The sequence below is a fragment of the Epinephelus lanceolatus genome, chromosome 13 (assembly GCF_041903045.1).
Source record: "Epinephelus lanceolatus isolate andai-2023 chromosome 13, ASM4190304v1, whole genome shotgun sequence".
Classification (NCBI taxonomy): Eukaryota; Metazoa; Chordata; class Actinopteri; order Perciformes; family Serranidae; genus Epinephelus; species Epinephelus lanceolatus.
The window spans coordinates 21,601,832-21,622,377 of NC_135746.1; the positions used below are offsets into that span (position 1 = coordinate 21,601,832).

Below are 20,546 nucleotides of genomic sequence, written 5' to 3' on the forward strand. Positions count from 1 at the left end.
TAAATAGTTTTCTTCCTATAATGGAAGACATGAAAGAAATTCCCCAGTCCACACGTTCAGTTAAGTCAACAAATCAACAATCAAAACTTTCTGACAGTGAAAAATGAGTGGGAGGGAGCAGTCATTAAGTATTTCTCTCATGTCTGTTCACTGGCCAAGTGTCATTATGTTTGTGTTTTGCTTCTTCCCCTCCGACATCTAGAGAGGAAACCCATCCCCGTCAGCAAAGTGCTCGAGGGGGGTGTTCACCGCCCAGGCCCCAGTCTTCTGCCCTGTCATTGGTCACTGTGAAACCTGCATCAGTTTAAAACCAGACACCACTTTCTTGCCTCCCTTCACACAGCACTACCCCCCAAAAAGACAGATAGGGAGGGATAGACAGAGTCACTGAGTGTGTGTCAGACTGTGAGAGATAACCCGAGTTGGTCTCAAGATGCCTGCGTACGCCACCAACATGAGGTTCAAGTTTCCCATCGTGGCCTTGGTTTTACAGCTCATCACCATCATTCTGTTTGCAGTGTTTGTGGACTATGATGACGGGAAATCAAGTCACGGGCACGACGCACACTCCAATGAGACTCACCATGCGAAGCCGCAGCCTATGAGCCTCTACCCCAGTAAGTCTACCTGCTGCTGCCCTCTGAGGGATGCTCTGCTGCTGGAAAGCCTTAATGTCCGGTCACTAGACTGCTTTTGAAGAGGTTAAACATCATGGATTATTACATGTTTATTAGTTAAATATCCTGCTAAGCTTTCTGACACCTAACAGGGGAAAGGTCTGCTGACATTCAGTAGGACATGGCAAATTAGAAGTGTCAGGGGAAATGCTAAAATAAGGTTTATTTCTCCTTTTTAAAAAGGAACAAACCTACAGATCTTCCATAATATCAAGCTTCAGCTCTTTAGTCTTGAACTTTGAAGTGCCGAGTGAACTATAAAAGGCCACCTCTCCTTTACTGGAATAATGTGAATTCTATTTCAAGGGTGAACTTTTTCCAATTGCTTGCAAACAGAGGTCCATTTCCAAGGTCTGCTGAATGCAATAAGAGGAGTCACAGGGGTCACATTCTCACCCATCAGAACGTCTATTCATACACATGCAGCTGAGGAGTCCAAGAGGATCCTGCAGGGAGAAGTGTCAGGTCTCATACAGTGGAGGTCACATGTGACTTAAATCAATGTGGCAAACACAGATAATGAAAGAACAAAGACTGGTGATGAAAAAAGACAGACAGATGCTGATAGTGGAGGATTTAAAAGCATCATTCCCTTTAAACTACTTAGTTTAAACAGTTGATGGGTCTCTCTGTATCTTGATAACTTGACAACTTATCTGAATGAAGATAGTCACAACTACAAACTGCTGTTTTACTGTGTTGGTGGCTGCTCATGATTGGGTGGGGCAGGTGTGACCCATAGAGATTAGCTCCACGGTCACCATTAAGGCATATCATTGACTTCAGATAGCACAGAACATGCCTTGCAATATCGTCTTCCTCTGTATTTCTATCATTAATTTGGTTTCTTCTTAACTTTTTGTTACACATATGAATTACGACGTTCTCCAGGCATGTTTAGCTTTGAATAACAATCTGTGTCTGGTATGGTTTTCCCATGAAACACATAAAAAGCACATCTGCTCCATCACAAGAGGTCTCCTACTTCACTGAAAAGTCCACTGTTCGACTGGCCTCCAAACTAATGATAATCTAATAATCTAAATTTAAAACTCTGGTGGACATCATTCTGCACAGTGAAGCCCAACAACAAGTGAAGCAACAATAAGCACTTTTTAAATTATAACTACATGTGCCAACAATGCAGCATTGCCATTATGAGATGTTAAATGACACATCTGTAAATGTATTTCAATTATGCTGACTAAAATGCGCCTGGATGACGTGCAGGCTTGCAGCTGCGTTCAACGCATACCAGACATCTGTACTTATAGGATCAAAGGAAGACAAATAAGCAGAGGAATGTGGGCTGGAGTTAAAGATATCGCGACTCAAATCAATCAGTAAGTGACAGGAACAAATTCCGGCTGTATGATATGACAAAACACTGCATATGTTTCTGATGAGGACCCTCTTAAAGTAATTTTATCTACATTAGGGGTTGATTTGCAGAATGAAAACATCAAAGGCAAGGAAATGTGTTGCTCCAGCATTTTAAAAAAATGAAATAATTCATGTTTTTGCACCAGTTGCATCACTCCGCTACAGTCTGCAGTACAGTAGGTCCCGAGGGGATTCTCCCTCTCTCATCTTGGCTCACCCAGTTCTTTGAGATTGCTGAGCGTTACCTAAGATCTGGGCGTGGTGCCAGTCGCTGTGGCTGCTGTCCAACGTTACCGCTTCCCCATCCTCTATCTCACCACTCGCTAGAAGCCCCTACTACCAGAAAAGCAAGTCCATGTCCTGGGTGAGAATGGGACGGGGTCAGAGTGCAAAGTTGGAGAGCAAACACATTTTTTTTGTCAAACCAGCTCGATGGACGTGAGCCAAATCAGATATTTACACCTCAACTCGCTGCTGCTGCTGATACCAGTGTGCGAAATGCTGACCACATGTTACGCAGCATTAGAAAAACACACATCAGGATTTTCAAAAGCTTATTATTAACCTTAAAATTCACAATTGTTTACAAGTAAGCAGCCAGGCAACTGTGTCCTTCAGGTTGCTTAATGATTAAAGCAGCCTACAGTAGAACATCTGTCTGAGTATACTGATTTTTAGTACATACAGAAACCCAGTAAAAAAACAAAACAGTATTCAAATTGTGGCATCTTTGGATTCTGCCTCAAGTAAACAGTTTTAATGTTTCACTTTCTTCCAAAGGACATGTTGAAAATGTGCTGACATACTCTATATGTAAATATTGTTTGTGAAAATAGGTGTGGGTGAATATAATCTCCCTCATTAGTCGATCATTCTAAAGCTGCTGCATTTTAAACCAGTGCATGTGTGACTTTCTGTGCTGAATGAAAAAGCAGCTTCAAGCAGACAAACGGAAATATTTGTAATATTTGGGATGTGTAATATTCATTCTCTCTTTCAATAAGTGGAGAAAAGACATGGGTGGAAAACAGAATTTGTTAAGTGTTTAATAGCTCATTGTCTTTAGTAACTGCAAGGCACCAATGCCTATGTTAGGGGTTTGTCAATAAAACAAACAAACCAAAAAAACACATGCACTCATTCTACAATGGATAAAAACTGGATGTTTAAAGCCCAAATCACTTTGAGTTTCCTGACAATGTTGATTAGACACACTATTTGCGAATTTTTTTTTGACAACAAAACTTAAATTTAGTTCAAAGTAAAGTAATTCTTTTTTTTGCTAAAACGGGAAGATGACGTATGACTATATGTCACCCTCCAAGCTTGTGCTGGTACATTGTGATTCTGCATCCATAGAGAACTCAATGCTCAGCCGTTCACTAATCTCCCAGGTAATGAGATGTGTGCAAGAAGCGCACATTTCACCACTCATCAGTCATCAGTCACCCAAAATAAGAGCCATTCGCTCAAATATATATGGTCTGATGATGACCCTTGTCTCATTAGGATTCTCATTTTCAAGTGTAGGAGGTAGAGATAAAATCCTGCTCCTGTGCTATTGCTATATTTATGCTAATGATTTTGATCTTAATACCTATGCTAAAATGGCTGCCATGGTAACATTGATGGATTACATTAGACTATTAACCACACCCCACTCTCTGTTTAATACAGAATATTGACTGAAAACAGTTCATCATAGCCAAGGCTGACTTCCTTGCCAAGAGCAATGCTGTGTTCACACTAGAGCAACAACGCAACCGTGTGCTATCGCAGAGTCTCTGTTGAAGTGTTGCTCAAGCAGTCGTTGCATAGTTACATCGTCACGGGTTTGTGTGTGTCTGCTTCTTGCCACAAAGCACCTCGACTGAACGCCAACTTAACTTTGCACTTGGTCAAAAATATGTATCTATATTTCATCAATGCCTGAGCCCCATTTTAATGTGTACCGCGCTGCACAGAAAGCTAGCATAGCGTCAGCTAAGTGACCTCAATAACACAGAACCACAGCTAGAAACAAACTATATGATTGCTTGACGCATCGTCGCACCATTGAAGCACTGAAAAAAGTTAAAGCCAGCTTAACTTTGATTTGTAGCGTACCACGCCCGGCAGCAGCAACAAGTGTTTGGATTCAGTTTGTGGCTTCATGTCACCATCTTCCACTGAAATGACTTGTAGCCTGTTGCTGTGTCGCTCGTAGTATGAGCACAGCATCAGATGAGAAGACTGATTCCACTCTCATGTTTGTGTCATATATGAAGCTACAGCCAGCAGCTGGTTAGCTTAGCATAGCACAAAGACTGGAAACAGGGGGAAACAATGAGCCTAGCTTAGCACATTGGAACAAAATCCACTTTGCAGCAATTCAAAAGCTCACTTATTAGTTGTGTAATATCTTGTTTGTTTAATCCATTCAAAAACTTAAGGGTAAAGACAACATGTTGTAGTTTCACATGGGGTTATGTGCAGGACTATTTCTTGGCTGGATGCTGACTTCATCTAGCCTCAGCTGGTTGTCTGGCAACCTCATGGGAACTAAAAGGAGCTTCACAAATGAGATAAAAAAAATGTGTTAATCTTACACTAAGCTGCATTTAATGGCTCCCATTTGAAAGATAAAAGTAGCCAATCACAGCAAAGTAGGGTGTAACTGGGCGGAACACTCTTGGGAAAAAAAATAATGCTCTCTAGACCACTGGTTCCCAACTGGTCCAGCCACAGGTCCAGATTTCTCCTTAGTCATTAGTCTAAGGTCTGCACAGTTTAATACCTTCTTGCATTTTACCCTGTCATCAAGCTAGTTTGCTGACCGTTAGTCACTTCCTCTGCAGCAGGACACAGCCCTTCAAAATAAAAGCTCTGTGCTGGAAATTCTACAAACTTGACACATTTGCGAAACACCTGCAGTCCATTCAGATTCCACCCCGGACCCACTTTTGGACCGCGACCACCAGTTGGGAACCACTGGTCTAGACAATAGCGGCTACCTTCATTCTCATTATACAATGAGGAAATGAAGCACATTGTTTCTTAGCCTGTGCACACGGTGTTTCCACAAGGGGCTCATCATATGAAGCTTAAAGGTTTTAAGGAAACAGGAGTCCCCCTTCCTGTCAGGATGATGACTCTCGGTGGGGTGGCCCAGCTCTGCGTAAATCCCCCCCCCCCCCAAAATTAGCTGGCCTTAACCCAGATTTATAGAGTGTCTCTTCTTAAGAAGCTTGCCTTTTTGTGTGTTCCCAGTGCTGAGAATTTAAAGACAACACCATGTGCTGATAGTGAAACAGGGGATGTGATCCAAACAAATTCCAAACCCTGCTGTCTTTGTCATACTGAGACTAATAGATAAGAGTGTGCTAAACAATTAGGATCATATGCACTTAATAGAAACAGCAAGGGGCGGCAAACTCAACAACAGGAACAACAGCAGCATTTTGCCATAATCCCATTCATAATGTGATTGAATTGCTTTTCCAGCTAACAGGTCATGGCTGACAAAACAGCCCCTGTGGAAGGAAATGACTCCTGTCAAGTCCAGTAACTGCTCAATCAATCACTTACACTACAAAGGCAAAAGAATACCACCGTTTCAAGCAACGTCTCAGCTAATTTCAAATTGAGGGCAGCGTATCTTGAAAGGGTTTCATCTGATTTAATTTCATGTCCAAATTCAGCTGAGGCCAAAGCAGGGCCCTATCATCGAATCAACAACACAACTGACCTCCCTTCTCTCACGTCTCCAGTGTTTCAGGATGTCCACGTCATGATCTTCATTGGCTTCGGGTTCCTGATGACCTTCCTGAAGAGATACGGGTTCAGCAGCGTGGGCGTCAACTTGCTCCTGGCTGCCTTTGGCCTGCAGTGGGGCCTCTTCACGCAGGGCATCTGGCACCTGGACGATGGCAAGATCAAAGTCAGCATCTTCAAGTACGAATGTCTTTTTTGGCACTTATTGTTTTTCAATAAACCCCTGAATAACTTTTATGCAGTTAAAGGTCCAGTGTGTAGGATTTAGAGGCGTCTACTTGTAGAAATGGTACTGTCCACCATGTTGTTCTACAGTAGCCCACAGCAGACAAACCAATCACTGGCTCTGAGAAGGACCATTGCATTTTCACATTGGCCACTGTACTTTGCCTTAATGGTTGCTTTAGTTGTCAGTTCTCTAACCTCACAGCTAGATGCCACTAAAACCTACACACTGGACCTCTAAATATACATCACCGGCTTAATAGCTGTTAAATAAACCAATGACCTGTTGTGTTGGCTGCTGAGCAGTAGAGGTGTAAAGATACGTCGATCTGGGTCAATTTACTGATTCATTGATAAACAATCCAATATTAGCAATGCAAAGTGAAAACATCTAAACTTATCGTTCTGAATTTCTCAAGTCATATCATGGCAGACTTTGTGATATCAGTAAATATCGTATCGTAGTCCAAAGAATTGATATAATATTGTGTCATGATGAAACTTGTGATTTACAACCCTACTGAGCAGCTCTGGAAAATGGCTTTATCCTGCAACTTCTGTGTTCCTAAAGACTTGTTTTCTCCTACATCCTGCAGAATAATCAACGCAGACTTCAGCACAGCTACAGTTCTGATCTCTTTCGGAGCCGTTCTGGGTAAAACCAGCCCTGTGCAGCTCCTCATCATGACTATACTGGAGATCACCCTCTTCTCCATCAATGAACATCTGGTGGGGATAGTCTTCGAAGTAAGTACACAGTGACTTGTGACTGCGTTGACGAGACGGCATTGATGAACTGCATTGTGACCTGGAACATTCACTGAGTAAACTGGATTATATTAAACTGTGTCACCTTTTCTCTCACAGGCTACTGACATCGGAGCATCCATGATCATCCACGCTTACGGAGCCTACTTCGGCCTGGCAGTGGCTCGAGTGCTTTACAGGCCAGGTTTAAGGAACGGGCATGAGAACGACGGATCTGTTTATCACTCGGATCTGTTTGCTATGATTGGTAAGAGCCGGTTACACTTAAAAATTATGTAATGTATTAGTCATCTGTTTACAGCAGTGATGTGTTTTATTTGGCTGTGAATCTTCACTCACTGGTTCTTCAATGGCCTCCTGCACATGTACTACTTATGCCATCTAGTGGACACAAATAACAGTGCTGATGTTCAGTGATATTGACCTCAGCTGTGTACCAATCCACATCAAGGAAAATTATGATGAATCCTTAAAACCTATAAGTTTCTAATATGCAGTGTGACTTGACATGAATGAGATTTTCAAGATGAATCAATACAAATGCTGTTTTTTTTTTTTATCACCCTGTTCTACAGGAACCGTCTTCCTGTGGATGTTCTGGCCCAGTTTTAACTCTGCCATCGCTGACCCGGGCTTACCTCAGCTCACAGCAGTGATCAACACCTACCTCTCCCTGGCTGCCTGTGTGCTCTCTGCCTACGCCATCTCCAGCCTTGTGGAGCACAAAGGAAAACTGGACATGGTCAGATAACTTTAATATCCACAATAACACTAATTCAAGAGCTTTAAATAAATATCACTTCTAGTATATTGGCTTTTATATCTTTGTTAACAGGTGCACATTCAGAATGCCACCCTGGCTGGTGGCGTTGCTGTGGGATCATGTGCTGACATGGCCATTGGGCCGTTTGGGGCAATGCTGATTGGATTTGTGGCTGGCATCATCTCTACCCTGGGCTTCAAGTTCCTTTCTGTGAGTTGAAGTCAAAGCTCTGGTGCAGAATAAAAATGGCTGATTTTAAGTTATCATCCTTTAAGAGGTGTCCATGTAAAGGATTACCCAAAAAACCTGCAACAATTTTATAATAAATTAATCGTTGAAGTACTGTGTAAGCCAAAATTGAAAAAAAAAAATCCCTGGTTTCAACTTCTCAAATGTGAACATTTTATAGTTTTCTCACTCTTCAGTGATAGTAAATTTAATATAATTGACTTTTGGACTGTTGGTTGGACAAAACAAGTTATTTGAAAATGTCACCATGGCACTGTCTACAATGTTGACCTTTGTTAACTATTAAGTCAACTTATCAATAATAAATATACTCATTAGCTGCAAAACTCTTGATGTTAAATAAAAAAATGTCTGTCAGCCAAAAATGATCAATTTCTAGATTGAATCCTACATATTTTGGTAAAATTAAGGTTCATGCCCATTTTTTTTAAATCAAAATGCACATTTCACCTTTTAAAACACACTCCTTTGGTTGCAACAAGAGGCCTTTTTTTCTCTTCTGTAGCCAATCCTGGCATCCAACCTGGGCATCCAAGATACCTGCGGTGTCCACAATCTGCACGGCATGCCTGGCATCCTGGGCGGGGTGGCGAGTATTATAGCTGTGGGTCTGGGGAAAAAAGAGGGGTAAGGACCATTTTACTCACCACAAATCTTTCATACACACTACATAATAAATATATACACACACGACTATATTGTAGCTTTGAGGTAATTTTATCTGTCGGTTAAATGTCAGCTGTTACATTCCTGTCTCTCCTCCGCCTCCTCTTCAGATTTAGTGCTGCCATGCAAGCTGCTGCCTTGGCTTCATCCCTCGGGTTCGCTGTGATTGGAGGTGCTGTTACAGGTGGGTGGACATGAAAAATTACACTGTAAATGTAACATAACAGTTAAATTCCTGAGCACAAGGTTTGTCATGTACCAGAAGAAAGGTTCGGGGCCTTGTGATTTAGCAAAAGGGCTGAGTGATCAAACAATTCATTCTCTTCTTCAAGGTTTAATAATGAAGTTGCCGTTCTTGGGCCAGCCTCCAGACCAGAACTGCTTTGACGACTCCATTTACTGGGAGGTAAGAAGCCCCATTCCTCATAAATATTACCTCAAGTTGTCTGACTACCAGACATCACAAGTGATAGATGCAGAGGCCAAATATTTTTAAGATTTTAAATTGGTGGTTTTGAGTAGAGATGCACAAAAAATCAGGGAGTCATCAATATCTTTAAGGCTTTATAATGAAACATTGGCGTCAACCGACATGAACATTTCTGTAGATATGATACAACTTTAATAATGCAACTTTAACACCATCCATGTCTGGTAAAGTAGGATAAATTCAACAGTTTTGTTCGAAAATGTTTCATGAAAATAATAATGGCGTGTTTTACCTCTAACCTAAGTTGAAGCAGTTTTCTTCCTTTGCCCAGAGAATGTATACATTATGAAAAGCATTGTACTTTATCGGCTGCAACGAATTCATGAGTAGTTGTCAACTATTAAATCAACTGCAAACTAATTTGATAATCAACAAATCTGTTTGAGTCATTTTCTTAAGGAAGAAAAAGTCACAATTTTCTGATTCCAGCATTTTTAAATGTGAATAATTTCTGGTTTCTTTACTTCTTTATGACAGTAAAATGAATATCTTTGGGTTGGTCAAAACAAGACATTTGAGGACATCTCTTAGGCGTTGGGAACCACTAATCAACATTTTCACCATTATCTGACATTTTATAGATCAAACAACTTATCAATTAATCTTGAAACTAAGTGGCAGATTAATCGACAATGAAAATGATTGTTAGTTGCAGCCCTGTTTATGTCTGCATCTGCCAGTGGGCCATCACGATAAGAGTAGGCATAACAATATGTTCATTCCACTACAGGAGAGACTTGACGTTCTCTGTTAGTAGGTGGAAAAATGTGTGCATACATTGGCCAAAATGAGTTGGAAAGCATCGGCACATCAGATATCGGCAAAAATCCAACATTGTGCATCCCTAGTTGGGATCATATTAGATGAATGTTGTTCACCGTGTTATTACAATCAAAATTTTATCAGACAGGCTTCAGTTCTTCCTGTGTTAATTCCAACTCTCTAGTACTCTTTGTTTTACCCTCTGCTGGTAACTCACATGTTTAGGTCTCTTTTATTAGGCTACACACAAATAATTTGGACTGCATGTTTTCCAGGTTCCCGAGGAGGAGGAGGAGAACGAGGAGAGCTTGGCTCACGCCGATCACTCAAAGAACAAAGCAGAGGTTTAAATATCTGCTCACCGTCCACTGAGCTAGAGACCAAGGATCATTAATCAGCTACATCATATCTGCAGATATCAATTTGTCAACTATATACATGTGATTAAAACAATAGATGATTTGCTCTACTCGTCAACACAAGTCAATTTTCAAAAAGTTTTATAAGCAAAGATATTTTATAGATACAGCAGTGTATTTTTCCATTATAGTAAATTTGTACTTAGGATACACAGTGGAAGTTTCACATGCAGAGTCTCCAAAACATACATGAATATTTGGTTAATCCCATTTAGAGTTTGAAACAGGGACCTTCAGGGATTTATTTACACTGAAAACTGTGATCAGTCATTTCATAGACACAGTGGGTCGCACCATAGATTCATTGTTGACACACTTCCATAAGCTTTTCCTTTATTTCATTTTTATATTATTAAAAAAACATTATAGCATGTTTTAAGATATTAGCATAATGTTTATTTTTCCTCATACATTTCCATACGTCTGGCACATGTATTTCTGCCGAGGCTTTCAGGTCAAAGAGAGGGGTTAAACCTGCTTTGACCTGCCGCTTCACGTCACCTCACTGGAGCCCAGTCCTTCTGCAAGGAGTCGGAGTCAGACTGTGTGAAAGCAGCAGTGAGGCTCTGACATGGGCAGGGATAGTCGCATGATACGTTACTAATGACGCCTAACGTTGCTCACCTCCTGATCGTTTTCTATCTATCTGAGGGCAGCTGTACAGTTTGTGTAATGCAATGAGGATGAACACATTTAGCATTAGATTGGCTGTCACCTGACAAGCTGAAGTTCTTTTTTTGTCTGCTTTCTATTTACATCCAATGTATTCTTACATGTACATACACTTTGTCTTTTAAATGGATTGACATGGTCAGTTTTATCAAAGCCCTGCAATGCCTTAAAAAGGGATTCAACGGGAACTCACATGATGATGAATATTAAATGTCTGGTGTTTATATGAGGTGCAAATGTGACAATAAATAAACATTTTAACCATCTTTATTGTACCATTATATCTTTTTGACCAGTTTTCTCTATTGGTGAGTGACTGTTGAATTCTACTTTTTGAGCTTTGAACCGTCACACCTGCAACAAACCTTCATATATCAGCAGATATGAGAGCAGCCATTTCTTGCCTCTCAATATCTTTTCGAGCTGTGTGGTGTTGGAGTGCAGAAGGACAGGTTTCATTAAAACATATGACTGCAGGGCTAAATGGAACTGACTACACACACAGTAATGTTAATCAGTATTTTTGTTTGTCAAATGATTTATGATGCCCAGAACACATCGAGATTTTGTATTTTTATACAGTGGGTATGTGCTCATATTTGTACAATATACTAATACTGTCATAATAAATATGTTTTTGTATGATACCAGTGTTTATGTGTGTTTTTGTGGTAGTAATCCTGCAGATATTTGTAGAAATATTGCAGTCTAATAACTTCCTTACATTTGATTGTGACTTGGCCCAATTCAGTGAGTCATAACTTACTCATGATATCTTGCATTATATTAGTGGATATTCATGCTGGTGATTCCCTGTCTTTTGATCTAAAGTCATGGCAGGCTGACATTTGAGGTTTTGAGTGGAATATCCAAAGAACTATTTTATGGCCTTCAATGAAATTTGGTTGAGACATTCATGCCCTTCTCTAGATTGACTGTACTAACTTTGGTGATCTTCTGATTTTTCCTCTAGCACCACCAGTAGGACAAAATGTATCTAAAATACTTTGGTTTATGACCAAATACCTGCATAATGAATGACATAACTATAAGCATGAGCTGTAATTTGTGTTTCGCACTAATTTGTGGAGCTCAATGCATCAGCTAACAGTAGTTTATCACAATATATGGTATCAGCATAATGTCAAAATATCAGTATTAGGGAGTAACTAGTTACATGTAACTATTACATGTAATTCAATTACACAATTAATATAATTGTAATCAGTTACAGTTTTTAATCAAATTACAATTACTGATCAAAATGTTGGTTATTACAAATGGGGTACATTTGGATATATTCTTATTGGTAAAAAGTTTATATGTAGAATAAAACATTCATTCTGTTGCTTTGCACCTTTTTGGCTTGTAGGAATGCAAGTATAGCCTATTTTCAGACATTTTCAGCTTTACAGCCCAGTTTCAGACATCTGTTAGAAAAGTCATCCAAAAGTAATCAAATATAGTAATTGCTAAGATTAAGTAATTAAAAAGGTTACATTACTCATTACATTTTAACAGGGTAACTATGAATTCATTCATTCATTCATTCATTCATTCATTCATTTCCCGTAACCCCTCTTGGCCTATCCCGGCTAGCATTGGGCGAGAAGCAGAGTACACCCTGGACAGGTCACCAACACACAGAGACAGACAACCATTCACACTCACATTCACACCTACGGCCAGTTTAGAGTCACCAGTTAACCTGCATGTCTTTGGACTGTGGGAGGAAGCCGGAGTACCAGGAGAAAACCAACACTGACACGGGAAGACCATGAAAATTCCCTGGGTTCGAACCCCTCACCCTGGGTTTGAACCACGATGCTTACCACTGCAGCACCGTGCCGTCTGTAACCTATTAGATTTCAAAAGTAACCTTCCCAAATTTGCTAACTAATAACCAGAAACATATGTTTGAGATTATTTAAATGGGGGTCACATTACATAATTTGTCCACCAGAAAGAAATGTCAGGTTTATTATTCATGTCCCATATGTAGGGCATTGTACTACAGATTTAAAGGATCTTTATCAAAATGTGTGTTTCTTTATTATAATTTTAATTATAACTTTCATCATCAATATTTGTTTATAGTAAAAAAAAAAAACAACTAATATTGGTTGATATATTTTCAATCAGTAAAATATCATATTAAAAACCTAGGGTCAGCTAATTAGCAAATGAAGCATGCTAGCAAGCTAAACTGAGATGATCACCATGGTAACATTAGCTTAGCCAACGTGTGAAAGATATGATTAGCATGCTGACGTTAGCTTTTAGGTCACCTCATTTATATTATGCTTATTAGGGTAGACAATCCCAAAATGACCTTAGTGTTGAGTCTTTCTCTCTCCAGCAATTTGAACAAATCCTGACCGTCATAACTTTTATGAAGATATTATTTTTGGCGAGCTGCTGTATTGGACTGTATTCATTTTAGCTAACGATACCTAACTTACTGGGATAATAAACGAATGTTAACAACGGTAATGCTAGGTCTATAGTCTGGACAGAAACATGACAGGAGACGTTTTTAACTTCTTCACAGGAGGTCATTTTCAGGTCGCTAAAGATAAAAGACGTCGAGCAGAAACTATTTATTATCTTTTAGTTTACAGCTTTAACTCACCTGTTCAACAAGTCGTGGTGTTTCACACAGCATCAGTTTACATGCTGTGTCACTCCTCACCGCTTGAGGCGCTGTGCTGTGCGCGAGCTGTCGGCCGTTGCCCCTTGTTTTCAACGTAGCTAGCAGCGGTGCATCATGGGATACAAAATGTCTCCGAAGAGCGCCGGCTAATGCTAATTTACGAGAGATAACTGCGAATAAAAATACATTTAGTCATTTTTTCAGCGGTTGAAGTGTCTAGATATATCTGATATATTAACTGCGTTTCACCGTCGCCATGGTGAGTAACGTCACAGCATCTCTTCTTCCGCCAACGTTAGCTTATTTAGTAGCATAAAGCGCAGTTTAGCTTTAGCTTACTAAACGTAGCCTTGTGTAGCGTTAAGCACAAGGGAAAGGACAAGTAAGGTTCATTCTCTTTGAGTGTGTAACCAGACTTTGTTTAACAAAGCCACGGTTACATGCATTCGGTTGACCATTTTAAACGGTTATGTGTAGCTTTGCAGTGTGTAACTAGCGCCTTCCTAACGGAGCGCGGATCAGGGGCGCGTTCAGTCTGTAAACGGTGTGCAGTGTTATAATACGGTTTCCAGTTGAACAGCATGTTAACTCGCTATGATGTAAAACGGGCATTGAGGTACCTTTTCTCTCGCTTGGTGGGTGTGTCAGAGGTGAAACCCAATCAGCAGCGACGTGCATGCAGCACCCCTGGATCTCTCTTGGTTTGTCAGCAACCAAATAGAGAGCGGAGGATCTATAAGGCAGATTGTGGTGCTGGGCCGTCTATACTATACATTGGCCTTCATATATGGACTCAGGATCTTAGGGTGCAACTAGAATACACTGACCAAACTGCCCTAATTTAGGAGGGAAGGGAAATCTTTGCTGGCCCTCCTCCAGCGAACCTCTGTAATCTGATGGACCTCTACACACTGGGAAGCCTTATCTTAATACAAAGATAGAAACCAGTTTATAAAAGATGCATAGAAGGTTTAGAAGTTTACGGAAGTTTTTACATCCCTATGAAGCGGTCAAATAAGGTGACACAAATCTTGCTGTAATGGTTGTATACAATCTGATGCACATTCTGCTATGTACATTGTGGGGATTATAGGTTAGTAAATATCTTAACATTGAAATAAAGTCACAAAAGCAACTGTATTGTTTGCACGTTCATTTTTCATCAAAGTCAGGACATCTTCAATAATAAGAGCACAAGCATATCGATCTGGAGCTTATTTAAGTCCGTCTAGATGTCATTTAGTAATTGCAATCTTTAGGAAGGCTGCTAAAAAATAACCAGTGAATGTACTGTAGGGATATTAAAATGACGTGGTCTGCAATGTGATTTTAAGACATATTTGTATCTTTTGCTTCTGCAGGTATTATTGTGGACGGGCACTTTCATTAACTCTTCTACTCCAATTTAGTCCTTTACATAAAACTTCAATATCATAACAAGACAACAGTGACCAGCAGTAATTATAGGCCTGGAATTCATGATAAAATGATTAGCTTGTGTAGATTGTAACACAGTATCGAAGTTAAGAGGTGGATCATCCTTCACCTTAAGTGGTTGCCTTGTCATCCTGAGATGCCAGGCAAATGTTGAGTCACTGTAATTTGAAACCACAGTTTCCATACTATCCTTCACTCGACTGGGGTGTTCATTGCTATTCTGGAAGGCAAAGGCACCGACTGTAACATCAAACTTATTTTGTATTGTCACACATTTTTAAACTTATTTCAGTAGGTTCAAAAATACTTTGAAAAGAACTTATGGCCCTCTCAGCTCAGCTGCTCTAGTTTCAGTGCTCATGTAACACAACCCGGGTGATCAAAGCACCACTGGTTCTGCTTAAAGCTAAATCCAAACGTCCATCCTCTGGACATGCAGACTGAGCCCTCGTGGACTTCAGTTGTACGTAGTGTGACGTGTTCACTCACTGCCATCACGAAAGGTCTGCGAGGGCAGAGACTGCAAGCTGCTGAAAGTCGGCCCTCAAGTCTGTGTCACTCGCTGCTGCAGAAACGTTTGAGCAATCACATCAAGTTTATTCATTAAAGTTGAAGCAATTTTGTAGCCTATGTATCTGGCATTGTGCAGTCTATAGGGTTAGGCTGCAATAACAAAATGCATTTGGACTACCTCCATATTATTTTGGCCCACATGATTCAAGCAGCATTTTAATGGCTCCAGTAACTGTTTTACACAGTTCAGAACTTTTGTTTTCTTAGTTGGCAACAACGTTGCATCTGTTTTGCAATGAATTGTGAGCAATTAAATCAGTGAAGTCCAGTGAAGTCTGCACCCTAGACTCCCTAAAAGTCTGCAGAAAGTCCGCTTGAGGTCCCTGTCTCTGTGGACTGGATGCATTGTTTATTTGGACAGTCCTTGGCACTCCCAGACTTCCCGGGAACTCGCTGGAAAGTTTGCGAGTCTGAAAATGCGGTAAATTCTGTGTGTTCGGATTCAGCCTAAATAAACCCTTTGCAACGTTTTCTCAGGGCTGAACGCAACACACTCCAGATTTCAATAAAAACAGACATCTCCCATCATATTCAGGATGCAGTCACACTCAAACACATTTGGCATGAATCTTTTTTCTTTGTTTCTAGTCAACGAAAGCGGAGTGCAGAGTGTCCAGCTCCAGCGACAAAACAGAAAAAAGGAGGAGATCAAGGAGCACAGGCAAGAGCTGACACTTGAAACTCCCCGTCACATTAAATACTTAGGTGGTGTTCAGCCACATTGACTGTGTTACTGTTGTTCTTCTCATTTTCACCACTGTCTCTTGTTAAATGTTGTGTGCATGTAACGTCAAAGAGAATTGTTAACTGTTTTTACTCCTGTTTTTTCTCTTAATCTTTTTTCTGATGATCTTTTTCCCAGTCTCTTCCTCTAATTGTCACTCCCTAACTTTGTTTCAAAGTTGTATTTTTATATTTGTATAGTGGAACCGAGGGGGGAATATTTGTTACATAGGTCTAAAGTAATATCATCACTGCATGAGGTCTTAACAAGATGTCATCTTCTCTGCACAAATACAAAAGAAGGTTTATCTAGATTTTTATCTGTCCTCTGTTTATTCAGGACAAGAAAAAAGCAAGCGTAAGCGCAGCCGCAGTAGGTCTTCCTCGTCGTCCTCTTCTAGTTCATCCTCCTCATCTTCATCCTCATCATCCTCTTCTTCATCGGGTTCATCACGCTCATCCAGCCGCAGTCGGAGTAGCTCTAGCAGTAGCGGTAAGTGTATCTTTAAAGTCTGCCTTTAAATTTTGGGCTTTGTAAATCCACACACTATATCTAAGTGTATCATCATAACTGTGTCAATGTCCATGAATTGATTAGTTGGAAAATACATTGATGTGTTTTGTTGTGTTCAGACTCCCGCAGTAAATCCAGAAAGCAGTCGAAGAAAAGGAAAAAGGAGAAACAACACAAAAAAGTAATCTTGTGCATTGTATCTCACGTGTTTATAATTTGAGGTGACTGAAATGTTTTATTACTGAACACTGCTGAAAACTGAGTCCAACTTGTTTTGTGTCGTGGAGCAGAAAGGGAAGAAAGAGAAGCGCCACAAACGCAAAAAAGAGAAGAAATCAAAAGGAGAAGAAAACACAGGACCTGTACAGATTTCCAAGGTAACTGCAGATTAAAGTACCATCAGATAAAAAATAATCTTCTCACCTGTGTGACCAAAAATACATCTTTCACATTATTCTAGTCCCTCTTACCCTTTCCAGTTAAGTGTCACCATTTTGTTTTTGACTTCCATTCAATTAATTTCGCTCAGCTCTTAAAACAAGTCCCTTTAAACTTAGTTTTGCTTTTCTTTCAGTACTTGAAGGACAAGAAAAAGGGCAAGTACAGCATGATTTCAGGGAAGAAGATAAAGATGAAAGTAAAGAAGTCGAAGAAAGACAAACAGGTAATCTCACATCTCTGCCATCAAGTAAGCAACCAAGTGTATCTGTATAGTTTGTGGATGGTTTATATTTCCCTTTTTTTGTCTGTCACAGCGGGATAAAAATCGAGCAGAGCTTCTCGAGTTCTTGAACTCTACCCTGTGATGCCACTGTTGACGGCAGTGGTGGAGCCCGGGCTTGGACAGCAGAACTCAGGAAACAACAACTCCGGCCTACCGGGTGAACAACAGTGAAGAGTTTTCTGAGAAAGAGACAATGATTACGACTTGAATCGACACACAGGGGCAGCACCGAGCCTGATAGAGTGAAGGAGCTGTAGCTCTTGTAGGGAAGTGAGATGCGTTCAGACCACTAGCTTAATTGTCATCATGCTACTGTTTAGGTGGCCAATTCTTCAGCTTGGTCTTATAGATTTTGTAATATGAGAAGTGTTTATGTTGAGCAATGTAATCGACCATTTTATCTTTAATCAACTACGGTTACATCTACACTAAAGGCCAGAACACACTAGGGCCGCTACTACTTTTACTGAAAGATCTGTACTTCTTCCTCCTTTGCATTAGCTTAAAATCAAGTGTGGAGAGCTCGTAATTAAACTTCATTTCTCACCCGTAGAGCCGATCGCTAGACAGTATCTTTTTGGCCATTGTCTTTATAATGACGGGATTGTGGGTTGTTAAGCTTGGGAGATGTTGCGACATCAGCAACGAGGCTCTCCTCATCCAGTCTTTGTCACAAAAAAACACAGCTGCAATACTCCTTATACATCCGTGGTGACGAGAGGAGTCGAGCAGCTATAGGAGCAGGGAAAAAGAGCTGTTGTGGGAGCTGGTATGTACATGCAGAGAGCATTTAATTCTGGGGGCAGCGAGGCTTGAAATAGGACAGTGGTGTGAAGTGCCACTCTAGCACGTCACGTGTCATGTCTAGCCACCGCCGGTGTAGAGTTGGACATAGAAAATACTGGGGCATATTTTGTGACGTGCAGCGTTTGCCACTGGTGTGTTTTGGCCTTAATACGTTTTCATTTTAAAACGCATAACTACTGCTGACCTCATTTTAGTTTAAAAACTCTGGGTTTACGTTTCAGTCTGGACTGGTGGAAACAGATTTTTGGAATCGATGATGCAGGCGCCCACATTCACTTCCCAAATGGGTCTTATCAGTCACGATGTGTCAAGCCAGAACATTACAGCTAGGTCCGCATACCTTTTGTGATTATGTCACTCCTCTCCCGTCGCCATGGCTTCCTCTGGCAGTGGATAATGATCCCAGTGCTGCTCTAATATCAGTGATATGTCGCCCAATCTGGCTTCTGCCATCTTGAACGCCTTGTGCTCATGTGCTACTTTCAGTAACAGCTCCATCTCGTCATTGATCCAAGCAAAGAAACCTCTAGTCCTAAACCAGACAGTCTGCTTCCTGTTTCCACCAGTATATACATGGCCAGTGTACACCAATGGTAATGTTTTAAAACAGCATTTTAAAACAAAAACCATATCAGTGTGGATGTAACCTACGTCAGATGAGGCCAGTAACCACCAGCTTCTCAGCTTTGCTTGTGATTTGAACGTATGCTCACCCCTTTCAAAGAGTGTTCTACCGATCGAGCATCTTACTCCTTCAACATCGTCCGACTCACAATGGACCAGATATATTGTCTTTTTCCTTGTCAAAACCTGAAGCCTACAATACCCACACTGCAACTCCAACTGCCGATAGTTTGACTGGAAATTCTGGTGTGTCATGGTAGTAGCGGCGAGAGTAGCCACAAGCTGCTAGCCGAAGCAGAAATGAGCAGCTACATAGGTCTGATAAATTCTGTTTAACTCAATGCCCTCGGATTTTTTTTTTTATTTTCAAACATCAGCTTTCAGCCCCAAGCGATATCATTTGATGCAATTATTCTTGCGCAGTTCCCTCTGCAGCCACAGAAGTCTCTACGAACTTTTACTCTCATATATGCAGTAGTGCTCCCCAACACCTGTAAACAGACTTTGATGTGTAACATGAGTTTCTTTTTTTGTTTACCTGCTGGTTCTGTCAGTCATTCATGTCAACTGTACTACATGTAGGACTGCCCATACTTTTTTTGTAGATAAGTAACTAATGCTTCCACAGTAAATGTTGGCTGTGGGAGCCACATCGTTCTCATTGTGTATTGATAAAATAGTATTTAAAGGAATACTTCACCCACAGAATGACCATTTGTATATCAGTTAGTCATGTTGTGTTACCTAGAATTCATAAGGAAAAGTTTGTTTTTCTTGCACGCCTTCACGGAAAACGGTGAATATTTTGATTGAGTGGGGGCCACACTCACAACTCCAGCAGTATAATCCAAGTCTTATTTATCTAGTTGAATGCTTGGTATTTCCTGAACACATACATTTATTCTAAAAACAAACAACATAGTATTAGGGTCTTGTTTTGAGGAGAGCGTAAATCTGTTTCACTCTAAGTTCAGTTATTGACTGTAAGGTTTTAGTACGTTTGAATTGTGTTGTTGTTACATTATCTTGTTTGGGGTTGCGAGGGGGCTGGAGCCTATCCCAGCAGACATTGTGTGAGAGGCGGGGTACACTCTGGACAGGTCACCAGACTATCACAGGGCTGACACATAAAGACAGACAACCATTCACACTCACATTCACACCTACGGACAGTTTAGAGTCACCAGTTAACCTGCATGTCTTTGGACTGTGGGAGGAAGGCGGAGTACCCAGAGAAAACCCATGCTGGCATGGAGAGAACGTGCATAGAAGGGCTCCCCCACCCTGGGTTTGAACCCGACAATGCTAAGCGCTGCACCACCGTGCCGCCCACGAGGTCCCCAGTCGACAATAAATCAGTATGTTTGCCATTTTCTGTGAAGGCATGTGAGAAAAGCAAAGTTTTCTTCACAAATGTATTGTCTCACAGCATTACTAATCGATATATAAATAGTCATTTTGTGGGTGGTATTCCTTTAATGTGTCCATTTTGTTCAAAATGATATGAGAGTCGACTCAGAGTTGTTGGATAGTAACTGTATGTCTTATTTGTAACATTCATTCCCCCCAAACTCTGTCATAAATCTTGTTTCTACATCAGCCATTTTATTAAATTGAAATATAAAATACAGTCACCGTTAGTCCCCCTGTGTCAACGCAGCCGA

At 40.6% G+C, this 20,546-nt stretch overlaps 2 protein-coding genes across 2 annotated transcripts; both read left to right on the forward strand.

Annotated features, from left to right (window-relative positions):
- Positions 1-325: 325 nt before the first annotated feature.
- On the forward strand, positions 326-11,474 carry rhag (Rh associated glycoprotein). The gene is made up of 10 exons (XM_033649012.2): positions 326-617; positions 5,810-5,993; positions 6,635-6,785; positions 6,906-7,053; positions 7,382-7,548; positions 7,642-7,779; positions 8,324-8,445; positions 8,595-8,668; positions 8,817-8,890; positions 10,012-11,474. Exons 1-10 carry the CDS (start codon positions 434-436, stop codon positions 10,084-10,086), a joined length of 1,317 nt encoding a protein of 438 aa, XP_033504903.1. The 5' UTR covers positions 326-433; the 3' UTR covers positions 10,087-11,474.
- A 2,114-nt stretch (positions 11,475-13,588) lies between these two features.
- Positions 13,589-20,509, forward strand: LOC117270277 (uncharacterized). Its single transcript, XM_033647787.2, has 7 exons — positions 13,589-13,739; positions 16,079-16,151; positions 16,554-16,706; positions 16,847-16,908; positions 17,018-17,104; positions 17,302-17,391; positions 17,483-20,509. Exons 1-7 carry the CDS (start codon positions 13,737-13,739, stop codon positions 17,531-17,533), a joined length of 519 nt encoding a protein of 172 aa, XP_033503678.1. The 5' UTR covers positions 13,589-13,736; the 3' UTR covers positions 17,534-20,509.
- Positions 20,510-20,546: the final 37 nt, after the last annotated feature.

What these genes read in the sequence shown, in the direction of transcription:
- rhag (XM_033649012.2), top strand. Translation starts at nt 434, where the DNA reads ATGCCTGCGTACGCCACCAACATGAGGTTCAAGTTTCCCATCGTGGCC. An exon ending in GGTCTGGGGAAAAAAGAGGG is followed by an intron (nt 8,446 to 8,594) that starts GTAAGGACCATT and finishes CCTCCTCTTCAG; the next exon opens with ATTTAGTGCTGCCATGCAAG. An exon ending in ACGACTCCATTTACTGGGAG is followed by an intron (nt 8,891 to 10,011) that starts GTAAGAAGCCCC and finishes CATGTTTTCCAG; the next exon opens with GTTCCCGAGGAGGAGGAGGA.
- LOC117270277 (XM_033647787.2), top strand. An exon ending in GAGTAGCTCTAGCAGTAGCG is followed by an intron (nt 16,707 to 16,846) that starts GTAAGTGTATCT and finishes TGTTGTGTTCAG; the next exon opens with ACTCCCGCAGTAAATCCAGA. An exon ending in AGGAGAAACAACACAAAAAA is followed by an intron (nt 16,909 to 17,017) that starts GTAATCTTGTGC and finishes GTCGTGGAGCAG; the next exon opens with AAAGGGAAGAAAGAGAAGCG.